The sequence below is a fragment of the Anser brachyrhynchus genome (assembly GCF_964034855.1).
Source record: "Anser brachyrhynchus genome assembly, chromosome: Z".
In the NCBI taxonomy this organism is placed as follows: domain Eukaryota; kingdom Metazoa; phylum Chordata; class Aves; order Anseriformes; family Anatidae; genus Anser; species Anser brachyrhynchus.
This window is the reverse complement of record NC_137697.1, coordinates 23,420,873-23,440,172: the sequence shown is the minus strand read 5'-3', so window position 1 is coordinate 23,440,172 and position 19,300 is coordinate 23,420,873. Positions and strand designations below refer to the sequence as shown.

Below are 19,300 nucleotides of genomic sequence, written 5' to 3'. Positions count from 1 at the left end.
ACAAGATGGTCAGGTTATTGATTACAACAGATGGGGGTGAAATCAAATAGATGTTTTCAAAGCACAGAGCGAAGAAAATACAAGTAATTTCTTTTTTTCTGTTTTAATACAGCTCACCAAATATACACACAAGAAAATTCAGTCATCAATAACATTTTTATTTCAGGTACAGCTGCAACTACAGAGAACGATGAATTTTTCCAGACTAGTTTCATTTCAGGTTGGCTTCTGTAACGCGGAGAAAGAACACAACGAGCTGCTTTCAACAAAATAACGAACCCGGAAAATCACAGTAACTTTTCAGAGACTTATTTGCTTGCAGTTTACGTTGCGATCTAAGGCAAGGCACTCGACTGTAATATGCAAAACACGTTAATTTAACAACACGCGAAGAGCACGCCTGGAGTCCAACAGCAGCGCGAAGCCCTCAGGAACCGCCCGAAACGCCTGAGGGGGGTCTCGCCTCCCAGGGAGGCCCCGAGGGGGGCTTCTCCGAGACCCCCCGACGGCTTTCGGGCCCTCGCTCTGCCTCTGCCCCGCCGGCAGAAAACCCGCGCAGTGCCCCGACGGGACGGGAGCGCCCCGACGGCGGCCGCCGCCTGCTCGCCTGGCCCGGGGCACCCGACGTGGGGCTCCCCCAAGCCTCCCCCCGACCCCCGAAAGAAGAAACAGCCCCCCCCAGCCCCGCAACCCCCCGAATATAACGATTAAACAGTGAACGCTGCTGTGCCGCCGGCCCGGGCGCGCCGCCCCTACTCGCCGCCCTCCAGCACCGGGCTCACCGCGAAGGCGCCGGGCTCCTGGCGGGGCTCGCACTCCAGGTCCCCCTTGGTGCTCTCGCTGCTGGACAGGCACCCCAGGCCGGAGTCCTGGCTGCTGGGCGGCGAAAACACTGCGGGTAAGGGGGGTGGGAGGGGGAAGAGAGAGAGAAACACAGCGGCTGAGCCCCCCGCCCGCAGCCCGGGGCGCAGGGAGAGGCCGGGTGGGCGCCGGGGGCCACAGGACCCCCCCCCAGGCTGCACGGACCCGCGGCCCTGGCTCGGACAGACCTGGGCGGGGGCCAAATATTAAAGAATTTGAAGATAATACAGCGCCAGAGATGGCCGCAACGTTGCAATTTGCAGTAGATACAAAAGCCAAGTAAAAGGGTCTCTGACCTTCCTAACCTTAGATGAGTTGAGATCCACCCCCAACACTCCCTTCCTGCCTACCGTGAATATAATTAAGGGGAAGCTGCAGTGGTAATTTCTCTCCTCATTAACTTCCTGATTGGTTTCAGGCTCAGGATTCCGGCGGGCGGCAGTTTGTCACCAATTCCAAATGGCCAATCGTTAATACTAATGTTTGTGTAACTAACTGCCAGCATCTGCCACGGCTTCTTGTACAACAATAATAGTGAAAGGGTAACATTGGTGCTTCCCGTGTTAATTCAGATTCTGTTCATCAATAGGAAAATCTATGATGTAATTAGCGAAATGCATTGGTAGTTGAGGCAGTCGGAGGGAGCTAAATCACAGCGGGAGCTCCATGGGCCCCTGACACCTTAACCATCAATACTTATTATGTTCTGGATTTTACTGTTTAGTGGAGAGTATTACCAGCCTGTGATCTTTTAAAAGAGAATATACTTTACAACCACAGCTTGTTTTTCAGAAGCTATGATGAATCTGGTACAACTGCACAAGAACAAGCCATACGGAGTCAAGGCTCTGTCCTCGCACCACACTGCTGTGCCCAAGCCAGCCGCTCCTCCACGTTTGGGCACTGGGTGCTTGCAGGCTCCAGGGGTTTCTAGCAGGGCTCAAGTTCCATTAAGAATAAAAGGTCAGGCTTGACTTTCACAGCCACGCAAATCCAAAGGGAATCAAGGGAAGTAAACAGCAGTTGCCTGGATTCACCCTGTTACTACAAGTCAGAAACACCATCTTAAAAAACAAACAAAACAAAAACCACCAACATTCCATTTCTGCAGTATTGCATATTTCTGTGGTAACTTCCATTTGTAGCTTAGCTTCCTGATTTGTCCTTATTCTGAACACAACGCTGGTTACCTAGAAATGGAAGAGACATTACGCAGCTGAGATCTCATGTTATTATTTTCACCTACTTTTCCCATGACTAGATAAAACAGCAATTTCTGACACTTTCAGGGAGTTTTTCCCATATTTGCCTTTGTAGAACCTGACTCCTTGATTTCATTTAAGTCACTCCTTTGATACATGTGAGGGACAACCTAGCCCCTAACTTCACCTTCCCAAAGCAGACTCTGTCTACTATTGTCCTTTAGATCTGACATAAAACAACTAGTTCATACCGTGAATAGGATATTAATCCTTGACTACATTTTCTCCTCGCTAGAAAAAGAAAAGAATGCAGTGGTTAGTTATAAGGGCTGAAAAGGTAACCATTCCACAGCTTTTAGGCATCCTGTGAGTGCTGCTAACAGCCTAATGACACAGAACGAGGAAGCTGGGTCTGTAGCATCATCGCGCATCATCGGCAGCTGTCAAGCACAGGTAACTGCTGAGCAGGTCTCACACACCGAGTCAGACTGCTGGAGGAGGACACTGATTTGCAGGTGCAAAGAAGAGGCTACAGCAGCACTTTGACAGCTCGCAGCCTGAAACAACTTTGTAGATCTTTACCCTTCCTAGCCCACCGACCTTGAACCCGAGAAGTGCTGCAGGATTGGATGCACGCCTTGCGAGGTGGAAGAGCCAGGCTCTCCTCTGCTATGAGAACACGAGGCGATTCCTGTCGTTCCCTCATCCCTCCCCTTTCCTGTGTGTAAGTGGGGTTAATGGCAGAGTCCAAGAAGGAGAAGGCACAACCTCCTCACTGTCTGGGTGAGGATGCACTTAGCTTCCCACTTTGCTTCCTTTAGTAATCTGCTGCTTGTGACTTCATCACTACCTAAGAGCTTCTATGACACACAGACCAGATGTAAATGTGTAGGCTAGGGAAAAGGAGTGGAGGAATGGAGCAACATTTCTATTCCTCTGGAAGGAAGCAAGCTCACTGGGTAGGACAGGCTCACAGAGCCATAACGTACTCACTGTGTGGCTCAGTCTGCACCACGCTCTCTTGACCTGAAGCACACATCATTTATTATTTCAGGCGACTAGTTTGTCGCAATGGTTCACGCTTTGACCACTACAGAATGACGGAGCAGGGATGCTCTATACCCAGATCTGCACCCAAAGGGGAAAACACCTACAGAAAACGTAGCAGCCAATGCCTCTCCTGGTGTATCTATCCTAGAGACCACCACCTCAAAGGTCACTCAGGGCAATAGCTCTTGCCAGTCACCAACACAAGCTTTGTCTGGATCTGGCCACATCTGGCATCAGGAATCATCTCTTTCTTCATGAGGTACCTTGCATTACAAAGTAAACAAACAGTATCATGGCTTGACCACCAGTGACTGGCTGAAGGGCTTGGGTCTCTACTCTGAACCCTCTTCCTGCTGCTCTGACCTAGCAAAGCCCAACATCTTAAGATTCAGGACATGCTATAAGGAGTCTCCCTGTTTCCAGGCTCCAGGACAGAAGTATGAAAGAAGCGATTGGGGTTGAAAGGGGATAATTTTTTGTTTACTTCTGAGTAGCCAAATGGGCAAGCAGCTTATTTATTTGAAAGGATTTGTTAGTACTTCTAGTGTGCATGTGCCTGGAGTGATGGAAAGGCCCATTTTTAAATACTGAGATCTATAAATCCCTGTGACAAACTTACAGAAAATTTATTTCCATGTGTAAAGAGTCCAGCAAGAAACCCACCCAAGATGCTACACAGCCCAAATGTTAAAAACCCTATGAGAGAAAACTGCAGCTTTATTTTTATGTTCTATTTATCCAGCAGCTCTATGTTAACTTATTATCGACTTATTATTGTGTGGGCAATGACACTGAAGTCAACTTTCTCTGTGAACAGACACCCACATCTGTTTCTCAGCACCTCAGGCAGTGGGTCCTAAGCTCTCTGGACCAGTGGAGGAGCTCCACCAGTCTTCCAGCACTTCTCATGGGGCATCAGACATCATTGTCAAACCTCAGATGGAAGGTTTCTTTACATGGGAACAGTTCCAGTCACCCACTAGCATCTGAGAGTTTGAAGCACTGATCTAAATAACACAGGCTGTTCTTCCACTGACTTTCAAATTTGTCGTAGTTCTGAGAGTTATGGAACCTGGGCTATGTAAGTTAATCTCTGCATGTACACAGGAGCACGTAGGTAGAGCCACACAGATTTTAAAAACAACCTGGAACTACAGAGGTATTTTCTCTAGCAAATGAGACCTACCCCTGTACCCCAACCTGCACTGCTTACTTGGATAGACTTCCACTGCAGTCAATGGGAGATGCAGAAGTCAAGCAAGGAGAAGTGGGTAGGTGCAAAACTGATAATAAGAGCAAGATACTTGATTTGGGACTTGTAGCTATAAAAAGGCAGCAAAAAGGAAATGAGCAATTCTGTTCCAGTGTTTTAATCACACGGCAATAAAATGTAAAAGTTCCGAGTTCAAAGAAACAAAACCCATGTTCTTTTTGATTTAGGTCTATGAGTTTCATCTGTTTGAGGCTTGTGGCTGATCCTCCCACTGCTGTTGCATAGCCTTTATCTGTGTAAATAACAGTACCAGAATTGTGTCTGTGGCAGTTTTTAAAGACCATTTCTTGATCTAATTACCTTTTACCCTTGGGAAAGCACCTGAATACTTTTAAGCCCCATATGAATCTGAAAAAAAAAAATCAGCTACTAACACATAGGAAAAGCAGTGAGAAGGGATTCCAACCATAAACACAAAACCTTACATCTTCTGACACTGGAAACCGCATTGACTTTTAACGTGAGTGATCCCTGGAATTCAATGGACTGAAAAGAATAATACGCTTTCAATGATGTGAGAAAGCGGAAGGATATTCATGCTTGAAAAGTAAATATTTTCCCGAGTTTACATTTAAAAAACTATTAAACTCTCAGTAAGAAGCAATTTTAAAAGATTTAAAGTTGAGAGGTACAATCCATTTTTTAAAGCTCTTTCACCTGCTTTTGCAAGGAAAAGGAAAATAAGTATGCCAGTCCCACATGCTCCTAAGGACCACGTACTTCTCCCCGCATGCACACATAAGCCTGCAAGCACAGCCATGTTTACCACAGGAGGATGAAGGGGAATGGAGCCACGCTGCTGAGGGCACCAGAGCACAATTAAAGCATGCCTGGGTTTTTGGTGTGAGGGTGGACAGGAACTGCTTTTCATGGCGTCTTCTCCTCTGTAGCCAAGGCATTTTCCTTTTGTAAATATCACTGGAAACGGATGCTGTTTAAGCAAGCAGTGACTTCCCCTCCAGGCCCTGAAAATCCTATATGAGGTGTCCTAAAAAAGCAACAGGCCTGGGAAACCAGTGGCAGTGAAACCCAGAAGCCATGCCAGCTGTGTGAAGGGTGGAAGGTAAGAAAACGTCCTGGGCACCTTCCTGAGGTTACCAGCACCTCGAGGACTGGTGCCAGTCTTCTCCATGCAACAACCAGACACAGTGTGGCTGACTGGCAGTGTCGTGATGGAACGGTGTGGAAATACCGTGAGTTGAAACCTGTTTGAAAACACTGCCCTGTTTCCACCTAATTGGATAGTACCCCATCACTCCATGGCTCAGATCGACCCTGCAGGGCTGACTCTGCCACCTACCACCAATAAATAGCCTGACAAGCTACATCAGCTAGCACAGTACCCTCGGCAGCTGCCTAACAAAGCATCTGGGAAAAAATAATAATAACAATAATAATAAAAAAATAAACAGTTACTCCTGCAAAAACAGCACTCAGAACCAGAGAACCAACAGAATGAAGGCTGGCTCAGCTACAGAGGAAATCAGAGAGAGACAGAGAAATGCTATTTTCCTGTTGTGAAGAAACAGTGCCAACAGGAGTGCTAGGTTCTGTCCTGATTTCACTGTACATCATCTCAAGATGGGCCTGATGAAATCCTAATGCAAACACATGCAAAAAGGCCAAGCCAAGCTCTCCCGAACAACCTCCACTCTGCCACCTCTCATCTTTGGAGTGCCTAACCCTACAAATGTTCAGCTCTTTCAGCATAGAGTTAAGTGACAGAAGGTCAGAAAGCAGATCTATCCACACTGAACTGGGCGTGCAGTATGCATGCACTGTTTGAAAAGACAAAGGACTGAGTGTTTCACTCTAGAATGAAGAAACCAGTGTTGAAGAAAGGAAGATCATACTTATCAGCTGTGCAAGGGGACCAGTCTTATACTCTGGTGTTCTGGTCTGTGCAGGTCAAAAATACCAGCAGCCAAGGGCCTGTGGCTGAGTGTGTTCCTGCTAGGTCACAGCAAAACGTTCAGAAAATTGAGACCAACTTTCATCAGCTGTGTTTTTAAGATTTCATTTGAACACAATCACATTTTTAAAGCTGCAGTGACTCATGTTTCTGAACACAGAAAATACTCATTGAATCTTGAGTATCTTTTAGTTCTCTGCTACTGTCTATGAGCTCATCTAAAAAACCTTTGTCATCTCCCTCCTTACATATCTGTAATACAGAAGACAAAGTAAAATGGGAATGGTACTCCCTTTCTTCTTTGCATGTCACTAACACAAGGGGAAATATTCCAATTTTAGAAATGTATGTCCATGGAAATTATCCTGCTCCAAGAAGTGTCAAGAACAAGCAGAACTGCCTTTTCATACAAAAAACACCCCACACCTAAGGAACTGGAACCAAAACCATGTCCAGCCTGTACCTCTTAGCACTGATATACTATTTCACAGTAAAGCCCTTTTCTCCTTCTCGAATGCCTACCCTTCTCACTAACACTTAAAGTAATTAGGATTATCTCAGATGCCCACAGTAGGGCACATTCATTGTGTATTTTCAGATAGCATTAATTCTTGGCATTAGGAGCTCAGGATAAAAGGTAAAGATCTGAATGGAGATCTTTATTCAGCATGCTTTACCATGGATTATCTAATTCTTTTCCAGTTCATGCTTGTACTTTTAGCAACTAAGAAGGCGGGGCTATAACTTGATGTAATTAGAAACCAGAAGCTGAAGAAAATATCTTCTTGCTGAACTCCTTCACCCCTGCCTTTAAATTCTCTTAAAATAACGTGAAATAATCAAACAAGACTTTCTACTTCTCACCCACGTCCAATTGGATAGGAAGGATGCAAGGAAGACGTTCTCGAAGTCGAGGCTTTGTTTTTCGAGTCTCCAAAACCTACCTTGAAACTAAATGACCCAATTCCAAAGCAATTGCCCCGAACGCCTGCAGACACAACACGCAGCAGAATAGCACTGATTGACCGACACTTTCCACTACTACCACTGTTACATTCTGCAGCTCACCTGATGTGACTAAGCTGCTGTCTGAGGCTAGGAAAGGCAAAGGGTGAAGGAACCATCTCACAAAAACCTCAGGAAGAGCAGGTGTACTGAGACGAGCATCCTTGCTTTGAGTGGTCTGAAGACCATGTGCAAAGCCAAGCTGGTAAAAGCTTGCTGGGGTCACAGATCTGAAGTATTTTTAAACCGGTCGTATCTTTTCAATGAGAAGGCATCGCAATAAAAAGAATCATCTCCTTTTTCCTTCCCTGTCATTCTCCAGCTACTTATTTAACCTCTTTGTTGTCCAGTGCATGTATCTGTGCAATGACACAGGGAATTATACTGGAGAAATGACTGCTGCAGAATATCCAGCCACTTTTGTTTTGTATTGCCACTACCGCAAAGATGCACGTGCCTGTCCTTCGGGCTGCAATTCTGTGCTATGACCACCAACAGATCCACTCTCAGAGATCCCTGCTTCCCTCAGACATTCATGGTCCACCATGGCAGGGAACATGCTCTGCTGCTGGGCAGACCCAATGGTTTGCATGGCTGCTCTCTAAACCAAAGGCCAAGAGATGGACGCTTTTGAAAGGAGTTTTTCCTGGAAAAAAAAAATCATTTCAAGATTCAAGATTAGAAAGCAACCACACAAACATATGAGGGAGGCATCGATTTCCAGGAAAGGTGTATAAAAAGTGGCTGTGAGGGATGGAGGAATTTGGAGATCTGCCACCAGCTGAAGAGCAACAGGGAACCTCAGAGAAATGAAGCAGTTTGCTTCATCACGTAACAAGGCTGTGAAAAAGCTGAGACCTTTCATCTCTTTGTTCCCGGAGGTCACATAATACTTCTCTATTCCACACACAACAGCAAAGACTGATTCTCCATCAAAAAAGATGCCCCTGGTGTGTAGTATTCAAAGACCAGCAAAAGACAGAGGCTGCTCTGAGAAGAAAATAAATTAAAAAAAAATAAAGGTCTTTGAACCCACTTTCTGGACTGTTTTTCTTATTCTTGTAGGAATTAAATACCGTGTTTTTTTTTTTTAAAAAAAAGAAGACTAAAATTGCACATATCAATCACTTCTCTTGAGGAATACCTAGTTACTTTGCCAGCTGGTGGTACACATGCCCAAATGTCCATCCCAGGCATTTATCCTGCCACGACCAGTTTTGCACTAAACTGCCTTGCTATGGGGCTAGGAGGTTTGGGACTCCTTGGGCTGTCCCACTCCTGGGCACAGCAGCAGGGCAGGGACCTCAGTGCCCCAAGCACCTCTCCTGTGCAACTACCTTCAAAGCCATGTCCATGAAATGAGATGTATTTTCTGAAAAGTCCTTTTTTTTTTTTTTTTTTTTGTGGAAAAGGAAACAATCCACTTTGCAGATCCAGGTTAGCAAGACCACAAAAAGATGTAAACAGGTGGCACATAAAAAAAAAAAAAACCTACTATGTAGCAACAGACTGCCCTACAGGTGCAAGCCCAGGGACAGGACTCACCAACAATGTGTACTTGTTAAGGAAAGCAGGCAGGTGTCCCTCTGAATCCTCCACGTCTCGCTGTGAGTTTGCAGAAACACATGATTTTAGCAAAAACAATCAGTGGGTGAGATTCTTCTCTCACAAAAATTTTCACCAGAATAATTTCCTGGCATGCATTAAAAGGAGCGTGGCCAGCAGGTCAAGGGAGGTGATCCTCCCCCTCTACTCTGCCCTGGTCAGGCCTCACCTGGAGTACTGTGTCCAGTTCTGGGCTCCCCGGTACAAAAAAGACAGGGATCTCCTGGGAAGAGTCCAGCAGAGGGCCACAAAGATGATACGGGGCCTGGAGCATCTTCCCTATGAAGAAAGGCTGAGAGACCTGGGTCTGTTCAGCCTGGAGAAAAGAAGACTGAGAGGGGATCTCATCAATGTTTATAAATACCTGAAGTGTGGGAGACAGAGGGATTTGGCCAACCTCTTTTCAGTGGTTTGTGGGGACAGGACAAGGGGTAATGGCCACAAGACGGAGCACAGGAAGTTCCACACCAACACGCGAAAGAACTTCTTCACGGTGAGGGTGATGGAGCACTGGAACAGGCTGCCCAGGGAGGTTGTGGAGCCTCCTTCTCTGGAGATATTCAAGGCCCGTCTGGACGCCTACCTGGGCAACCTGCTCTAAGGAACCTGCTTTGGCAGGGGGGTTGGACCTGATGATCTTTTGAGGTCCCTCCCAACACCTACGAATCTGTGACTCTGTCATTTCCAGGCAGTTCTAAAGCACAGAGCACAGGGTCATCCCCCTGCACCCAGCCACCCTCAGGCACCTCCCTTCACACTTAGCCTTGAGACATCACGCTGATCTTGTGGAGCCTGCTCTCTGTCTGTTTCCTTTGGGCAATGACACAGGCTTTCCTGTAGGTCCCCAGCACCATTTAACCCAGAGACAAAGCCATGAAGAGCCTACTGAAACAGACATCCAGCTGCCACTGACCAGAACTGTGTGACTCAGTCACACGTGCTCACCATGGCTGCAGCACGGCACGACCTAAGAACAAGGGGACAAGGCACGGCCCGCTGCTTCTACCTGGGATTGCTGTTGACACTGCAGGGAATGGACGAGCAGTCATGGGGCTGTATGTTCCCTGTTTCAAGGAAAGACCTTGCATGCCAGAGGGGAAAGCTAGTGACTCTGCCTTCTCACCTGTTTCTGGGCATCATCACTACAGAGTATTTGCCTTTGTTTTGCTTGGTATTCATATTTAAAACCTGACTAAACAAGAAGCTCCTTGTTAATAACTACCTCTAGAAGCATGAAGTGTTCTGCCTAGAAAATGCATTGCAATTTAAAATAGCTGTGGCAGGAAAATGTTTTTTTGAAAAGCAATGTTAACTGTTAAGGAAGGAGTGCACTCAAGACTCAAAGTAATGTTACCGAGCAGCAGAATACATGTCAAGACAAAAAAAAAAAAAAAAAGGCACAAGGTTTCTCCCTGATGTAGCTATACTAATAGCAGGAAATCGGATTCTAAGCGCTTTAATACCTGCTTAAAACATCTTGGTGTCTCATGCAGAAATCCAAACATACCACTATTTTGGCTGGCCATCTCCCAGCTCCTGGGTCAGAAAGGCTGTTAATCTTTACTGCCTTATCAGAAAAAAAAAAAAAAAGGCTATCACAGTTTGTGCAACACCAGGACTCGCCATATAAGTGTAAACTTTAATTCTGGTCACATCTCCACATTTTAACTTTCATTTTCAACCTTTATAACAAGGACAAAATCCATGCCTGTTGACATCAATCATAATACTCAAAGAGTAACCAAATAGTTAATAATGATGGCTTCAGCTCTTTCAGGCTTAATGACATTCTTAACTTTAGAAAATACTGGCTCAGTGCAAAAGTGCCGTATTGTATGGCTTAAAGATTTTTTTGGACATGATTTGCAAGCTTTTGGAAATCAAGAGGTTACTAAACAATCAGAGAAAATGCTAAGTCTAATGAAAGTGATCTGTTATGGTAGATACAATAGATTTTTTCACTTGCCAATAACAGATTTTTCTTAATGCTCTTATACTGTAAATTTCTCTGCTGGGAAGGGACAAAGAAGGACCTGCAACTCATACTAGCACAAGCTGCAGGAGGTTTGTCACTGACTCCAGCATAAGCAAGACTGTACTGCCCTACAACTGTGCTCAAAATTGAATAGGAGAGAAGAAAGAAGAAGCCTTATCACATGCAGATTAGAATTCAAGTGAACCTACAGTTTAAAAAGCCAAGGAGGCTTTAAAGTGAATTAATATTGCCATGGCATTACTATTTTTTTAATATTAACTTTAATTTGGAAGCCAGTCAAACAGACTTGCAGTAAAATGGTTCAAGTATTGGTAAATATGAAGCAAAAGATGGACATACGCATAAAGAGAGTAAAAATGTTGCTACTTATTTTAAAGTGAGATTTATACACTCAGAAGTTTAGGAACCTTGTCACAATAAGTCACTCTACTTGAGAAAATAGGGACAAAAACTGAACACAAAACATTTCTGAGGTAGTCAAATAAGTTAAATGAAGTTTCACACAACATTAGGCTTACGACAGACCCACTGCGTTATATTTATATTTATTTCCACGAACACAATAGCAGCATTAAATACGTACTGCAAACTGCTGGCGTGCAACAGAAACTTCCCCTGCCCGGAGGTGAAGGGCCAGCCTCTGGCTGACCATGTGCGACCACCCTTCGAAGGTCTGCTCCAGTGCAGAGCTGATGGGCACGTGGGCTGTGCGTGCCCAGCTCTGCCTCTGGTACCACGAGCACATCCTTACCGAGATGACTACAACTGGCCCAAATCTACCCACCACATCTTCAGCACGTGCTTCCCTTGTCCTAATTTGATGTGATCTGAAGTCAGGAAGATGAACCTTAAGGTATGTTAAAGTGGCAGAAAACTTCATAAGGAAAAAAAAAATCAGTATTTTGTTATTGTCATCTGTTGTACAGAAAAATTAAAGTGTAGTCCCTTGGGTCAACGGGACCAATCTGGACACATATGGCTGTGTGGAAGGCTGCTTGCCTTCAGAAGGACCAGTCCAACACCACTCCTCAACTAACTTCCAAAATGCTGCTGGCAGCTCCAGGCAGTATAAAACTGATTCAGTGCTACAAGGGCAGGGTGGGGAGGTAAGCAGGTAAGGAGGGAAGGGAGGAGAAAATGCAACTCATCCTCTTCCACATCATACAGCCCCACTGCATTTCACTGCAGACACAAAGCAGTAAGGTGTGGAGGGTGCTAGGGCTGCAGGAGGGCTTGCACCACACAAAGCAACTATCTGTTGTTATTCAGGGCCAAAGCATGCCTTTTCTCTCCTTTGGAGCATAAGGTAGGCAAGCTACTATCTATCTCCCTCCATACAGGTAGCTGATTATCATGGCAGCCGAATGCAACAAGGAAAGTAGGTGCCAGCTGGGACCCTACCAACATAGCTGGTCCTAATCCAAAACTCTCCTTCAGCAGTGACATCCACTGCGCTGGATGGACCTGTCTACCCAGGCAAGAGCTAACAGGTCCTCCACACCCTCCTGGGGAAAGAGGAGTTCCTACAGGAGATCTGTGGAGAGAGAAGTCCTTCCTGGGTAGCACTGAGGTCTTCCAGCTCAGGCAGCTGATGCTGCAACAGGTGTAGTGAACACAGAGGGACCTGCTCTGGGCTGCTGGGGAAGGCAGGATTTTCAATGCACCTAAAAATGCAGGAAAATGCAAATTAGCATGTCCAGGAACCTCTTGCAAACATGATCCAAGCTGGACAGTTCAGAGAAAGAAGTACAGAGGTCAGCCCCATGGCTGAGAAAGGGTAATTAGTTTCAAAATAAGGGCCAATCCACATTCCTATCTCCCCACTCCTTTTTAGCTACACTTTACAGAGTTACAGCTTCATTTGGGCCACTTCATGCAAAAGTATCCACATAAAAACCATATGGCAGACCCCACTCATCAAGCCAGTGTTGTTTCTTCTGTTTGCACAAACCCGTTTGCAGTATTTACGTCTTAAAAAGTATTAGGGACAGAGTTCAACCAAATTAAAGTCTCTGGAAACATATGTGGCTCATCACAGAGCTGGGACAAAATACATATGACTTGGTAGGCGTAGTTTTATGAACTAGAAGTTTGTATTTATCCAAGAGAGGAGACAGAAAAAAACCTGAGATTAGCAAGGTCTTGATTTGCAGTATTTAGGAGGTTTGAAACAATATTTAAGGGCACACAGCTAGCTCAAATCTGTCTCAGACTGCACCTTATCAAAAGTGTTTTATACAGCCAAAAATCTGCTAAAAAAAATGAGTGTAAACTGTTGTTTCAGGGTGGGAAAATAAAACATTCCTTGCAGTGTCTACAAGTGCTCTGAGACAGAACTTGAAAGGGAAAATGATTTATAAAGGAGCAGGAGAGGGAGTTCATTGATTTTTCTTCTTCTTTCATGTCCAGAAAAGAAACAAAACTGGTGAAAAACTGGACTTTTACTTGCTTTTACTTCAGCAGCCTAAGACATGATTAGCACCATACGTGGGGTAAATAAACATACTACCCGCAGCATGTGGGATGTGATTCAGACCTTATGAAAACCTTCTACCCCTGAAGCTTAATTGATTTAACAGGCACTGTGGGACAAACATCAGGCACAGACTTTTGAAACTGGCACTGTAAAATAAATTTTGTAATGTAAGTATCGTAAAAAATTGCAGAAAATTGGGAAATAAATTTGATGTTAAGTAAGAGGTTAGATAGATAAAATGTTGGACGCCTATCCTATAGAAACAAAACCAAAGACCTTAGAGTTCTTTTTCTAAATGTTGAGTTGGCTTCCTCTCTTTCTGCATTACATTTTAAAATAAATCCTGGCAAAATGATGTGCTCAGTCCTCAAAATATACCCAAAGCCTCTTCCAGATCTGTTCAGATTTTTAAGACAAACATAGGTCAGACACAAATGCCCCCCTCCGCCCCTACAAACCCCTTTCAAACACCTTTGAAGCGAGTTGCAACCTGATCTGCAGGCCTTTTCGGCAGAGTGGTGTGTTACTGCAGAGAGATGTGATGGAGCTGCGGGCATGTGCTTGATGCAGCAGGAGCACACTCGGCAAGCCAGGGCTGCACCAGGCAGTGCAGCATCGCTACGCGGCCCCATGCAGCCACTGGCAGCAACCAGCGGGCAACTAGATCACCCGGAGCTGACGTTTCAAGTCTTCCCCTTAAAATACCATTTCATACAATGGAAATGCTGACACCCGGCTAATTACAGAGGGGAGAGCTGAGTCCCTCTCCTGTTCCATCTGATGAAGCGCCCTGAGCAAGAACATGCATTTGTGCCATGATTTTATTTACATGTGTGAACCCAGCAAGGAACAGCACATACTTTTATAGCATGCAAAACGAGTTCACCAATTTTGCAAGACAGTTTTAAAAGTCTATTAGTTTTCCATTTTTCATATGAAAAAAACACTTTGTCTAAACAGTTTCTTGCATGTTTATGGTGTGGCAGATTAACAAAACGGTACTTAAAAGGAAAAAGCAGCTGTAACGTTTGCATGTCTGCCCTACTGCAACAGGTTTGGAAGAAATGCAATGTAATTTATTACAACCTATTTAGCTCTGCAACAATTGCCCTTCAAAAACTGAAGGAGAATAATGTAATTGAACATACATGCCTTCTTTGCTGCAGAAACCTCAAACAGCCTCAGGCAAGAGCTAATACAGATGTAGTACAAGGCATTAAAAGAGTGCTGGATGCTGTAGCTAGCAATTATCCTGGTATTTAACCAAATCTATCGCTCATCAAGAAAGCGTTTAGTGCAGTAGTCGGAGCGAGACAGGCTGACACGGAGCACAGCTACTTAACTGTCCCCTCCAGCGATTACACTTTCTCAACCCAAGAGCCATGTCAAATTAAACAACTACACATTGACTTTTCACTTCTATAAACGTTAAGCTATGATTGACAACTCCTGGATGCTATAAGACAGTCATTATAATCAGCCAACATACTGTTAGCTGTTTTTGCGATGTTTCCCACCCCCCGTAATTCTGAGCAATTTCCTCCTGGACTATTTTTACAGTGCTCTATAGACATGTTTGCTTTGCTTCCCTGCAGGGTCATTGTAAGAAAATGCCACCCCCATCAGGAGACCTTTGTATGTGTGTGGGAAAGCAACATAAAATTAAGTGACTTAACCTCGCATACAGGATACCTTTTTTTTTTTTTTTTTTGGTCCAAACCAACATTTCTCCATTAACTCAAATTTGGAGTTGTATGGACAGCAAAAACTGGATGTACACACTGCACAAAATACCTCAAGCCCACCTGTTCTATGTGGCACCTTTCCAGAGGATTTTTCCAAATTTTTGTCCTAACTACTAGAATTGTCTTTAAATCTATGTATAGTAGATACCATATAAAGAATAAACCAACCCACTAGAGTAGGGAATTAGATGAACTCCACAATAGTGTTCTATACCTGAATCCTTATCAATAAAGACCTCTACCTCCCTAAGGCTATTACAGCATCACTATGTCAAGCCACCACCTACTACATATATCTGAAGACTGCAGCTTAGCAAAGTTACTAGAAACTGAACAGGTACATAAAGCAGTCAAGGTAGTGAAGAAATACATTTCTTCGATTTTATATGCAACATTCTGAAGCTTGAAAACACTATGTTATAAGTGACAGCTTTACTCTGCACGCCTCTAATTCAAGCCACAAGAGTAACATAAAAGACGACCAAACTTTCCCCTCTCAAAATAAAAGGAGAAAGTAAACAAATTCATAAATAATGCTTAACGTTTCCAACCTTTCACCCCCACATCACCCCTAAGAAACCTTGCTGGATCCTTTAAAGCCTCTGCTGAAGAAGTAGGTGAGATTAACACTGTATCGTTAAACTAATTATGAATATGAACAAGCTTTGAATATTATTTGTATTCCTGGAAGCCTGCATGCTTATATGATTAGTGTACCTGAAGCTTTAGCCTCATGCTGCCAGCAGCAGGCTGAAATGTAAACTTCACTGTTTTTTAAAAAAGGCATAACAAATCAAAGAAAAAATCAGCAACAATAAACACATTTGTGGAAAATGTTCTGAGCTAGAAAAGTAGGATTTCACTGCAAAATTAGTACTCAAAGCCCATACTAGAGAAGCTGAAAACAGCTAAAGAGGACAAATGAAATATAGTTGTCTCTTCTCTTTGATAGTGCCAACTGCAGTCCTACTCCTTTTTCCACTTCTGTACTATATTTAATACTCAGCATGGAACCCAGAAATCTAAAATTAAATGCAACAGTATTTCAAACACTCTGCCTCTTCCCCTGGTTGAACAGCAAGGCAGTAAAGCCAAAAGACTTCTGTCAAGAGTCCAGAACACGTCAGCTACACTTCAAACACAGAGGACAAACAGTCAAAGCACTAAAGACAGTGAAATTTGAGTTCATTTCCAGGTTTTGAAATATAACAGTGAAATAACAACGCCACAGGAAGCACTCAAAAACTTTATTGGCTTATCCCCAATCCTTTCTTTCACTTGTTTTCAATCAGGTAACTGCCACCGAAGTACCTAACCTCCAATGAAGAAAGATACTGTCCTTGGCTGTAGAGTGATTGACACAGTGTGCTTTCCAGTTCACGCGGATGTTACTGTTTAACTCCAAGTATGTCTCAGATGCTCAAGACAGTAGATTTATCTCCAAAGACTCATCAATTTACTCATACACAAAACGTCTTTGTTACATTTTGCACTAATTTCTTAACTTACGTAGCTAGACAAAAATATATACTATTTTATTTTATATTGTTCTTTTCTTAGTGACCTTGTGTCAACACTGCAGTTGGCGGGACTAAAATAAGCGGGAAGAACTTCTATCATTTCAACATACAGCCCAACAAACATACTTTCCTTTTTCCATATTTTAAAGTTTCTGAGAGTCCCCCAGGACCTTCTGCTCAAAGTTGTACCTTCCAAGCTCTGGGAGGCACTCACCAGAAAAAAAGCAGTGGCAGGCCTTAGCCCTGTGTTGGCTGTCAACATCCAGCTGCATCCATTTGTGCACCTTGGGAGCAGCCCCGTGGGCTGAGCTGCCTCGCAGGGACTCAGCTGAGCACAGCCCCGCGCCTGCCCCTTCACCAAAGGCAGCTCACCGACAGTACGCAGCAGGCTTCACAGGTCCCCTGGCTTTGTGTCCTACCAATTCGGTGTTATGATCTGCTGCCACAATCCTACGAAACAGCAATTAACCCAAACCAAATGGATAATACAAGTAATCAACAAAAATTAAAAAATCGCACTCTGCTTTCTTAGCCAGGAATTGTAACACTGTGATATTCAAAGAACAGTATTTTAAAAAGCATTTTTTGAAAATAAAAGGCTACTTCACTGAAACGCTAGCACTGAGGTGCAAACACTGAAATACTTTTAAGAAATAGCATAAAAGACATGGTCCTGTCAGAGAAATCTCTTTGTAGATCTGCAGTGTTTGTGTACAGAATGTGTGCATAGCATTTGTGTATCCGTATATCCGTGTATATATATACCTATATCGATATATGCACCCACACACAGGTACAGGTATGTGTAGATTATATATATTATATATATAAAGCTAACTTTCAGTCCTCAGAAAACAAAAGCTATCCCCATATAACAGCCAAATTCCTACATAACTCAATTTCGACATCTCATCTGGTGTGAACTGCACTCATTCCTAGTGTAAACCCCAGCGCGCTCTGCAATGATATACTGTAATGTCACATCGCAATCTGGATTTACTATAAAGGGCTGCTGACGAGTTTCAGAGCAGTAAACATTGCTGCGAGGTGTATTTCACACTGAGCTGGTTTTTATGAAGAACACTTCACCGCCCAGCCACGGCACCCAGATGATGAATGGTGAAAGATGCATGACAAGCTTCATCATTGTTTGTAAATCTTAACTGTTCCTGCTCACTAACTCTGCAGGCAATTTTCAAAGACAGCGGCCGACAGAAGGACAGCACAGCTTTCCTGAAGGTTATTCAACTTGTACTTGGCCTAAGCTATGCCTGCGAGGAGCACTGGAAATAAACTCATGGTTACACCGAGGCTCAGGATTAAAAACGTTGGCTGGGCGGGCTAAATGCTGCTAAATTAAGAGAGCCCATTAGGCGGCCGCCCCCCATCCTGCCTTGCAGGGTTACAGACACCATGTACAGGCAGCATACCCCAGTATTATTTACACGTGAGGTACAAACACACACGTTTACAAAGTGGGCACACGGCGGTGACCCCACGTCCCCTGCAGGCAGGCCCAGCTGCCCCTCAGGCCCCGGCCCGACGTCTCTCAGCAGCTACTTCTGATCCCTGCTGCCAGGAGATCACCCTTGTGACAGGGTGTAACGCCCTCACATCATGCAAGCGAGCTCGACAGTGGGGAAAATCCTCACCTTTCTCCCTAAGAGCACTCCGGCATGGGGGCAGTGCCACAGATTGCAACAACGGCCTCTTGCAAAGAGCCATGATCGGCTCATCGCCTCCCTCCTGAAGGCTAAGCCATCCCACACTGCTTGCAGGGGCCTTGGCAACTCTGCTTTTTTTTTCTTTAAGAGATCAGTAGCAAACGCATCTTTTGCTCAAGTTTCTCACAATCTACAAAGGGCTGATAATTGGACTCCTTATCTAAGCAGAAAGGCTGCAAAGGAATTAGCTTAGCTCATCTTGTTCAAGAAGATGGCATGATCGGTGAAGTATTCTCTGTAAATCCTCACGCACAGAAAAGACTACAGAATACGGAGCGAATTCTTCCTTCTCTTAACCAGTCAAGCTACAAGGATGCACCTGCACATCGAAGCAAACAGGGAGGCAGGTTTCATTGGTTTTTTTCTACAATTACAAGCCATGCCCAGGTACACACACTGGTATCACCACCGTGCCAACAAAATGTCTTCATTTGCTTTGCCACTTCACAGTGAAGTTTAATGATTTCCATAAACTTCTGATTGCAAGGGAAAAAGTCCTGTAATAAAACCTCAGTGTCAAGCCCACACCCAGTGTAAAAGGATGCTGCTCAACTGATTGTGTGGATTTTCTCAGACAAGTATCCAACATCCTCTAAAGCATGAAGAAAATAAACTGCAGCCTCGCCAGCTGTAGCATGCTCTGCCCCATACAGAAAGCAGCTGAAGCAAGCAGAAACCAAGTTCGGGGCTGCAGTGCATGTAAACCCCTGGTCCACAACCTGTAGTTCTGATACACTCTAAATTGCAGGACGGGCTGAGAAGGAGGGAAGCCATTCAGGGCCATCGCTCATCTCAGGACAACGCGCAGGCATGGCCTTGCAGAGGGATGCTGAGGCTGCAGCACGAGGAGCTGGTGCAGCAGCATGAGCACAGCAGGGATAGACCTTTATTGCAGCGCTCAGCAGCTGCAGACCCCCGTCGGGGTGGAAGT

At 44.5% G+C, this 19,300-nt stretch overlaps 1 protein-coding gene across 7 annotated transcripts in view; it reads right to left on the bottom strand.

Annotated features, from left to right (window-relative positions):
• Nucleotides 1-19,300, bottom strand: part of DMRT1 (doublesex and mab-3 related transcription factor 1) — a 61,629-nt gene that overhangs the window by 135 nt on the left and 42,194 nt on the right. Inside the window, exons 5-7 of one of the 7 annotated variants that reach the window (XR_013943449.1) lie at nt 1,167-2,051; nt 783-892; nt 328-353 (exon numbers count right to left, since the gene is read on the bottom strand). Coding sequence is in view for 4 of the 7 variants with exons in the window: in XM_080573813.1 (XP_080429939.1) it covers nt 12,156-12,568 (413 nt within the window). In the remaining 3 variants the exon portion in view is untranslated. The other 6 variants (XR_013943450.1, XM_080573816.1, XR_013943451.1 and 3 more) reach the window with 6 other exon arrangements.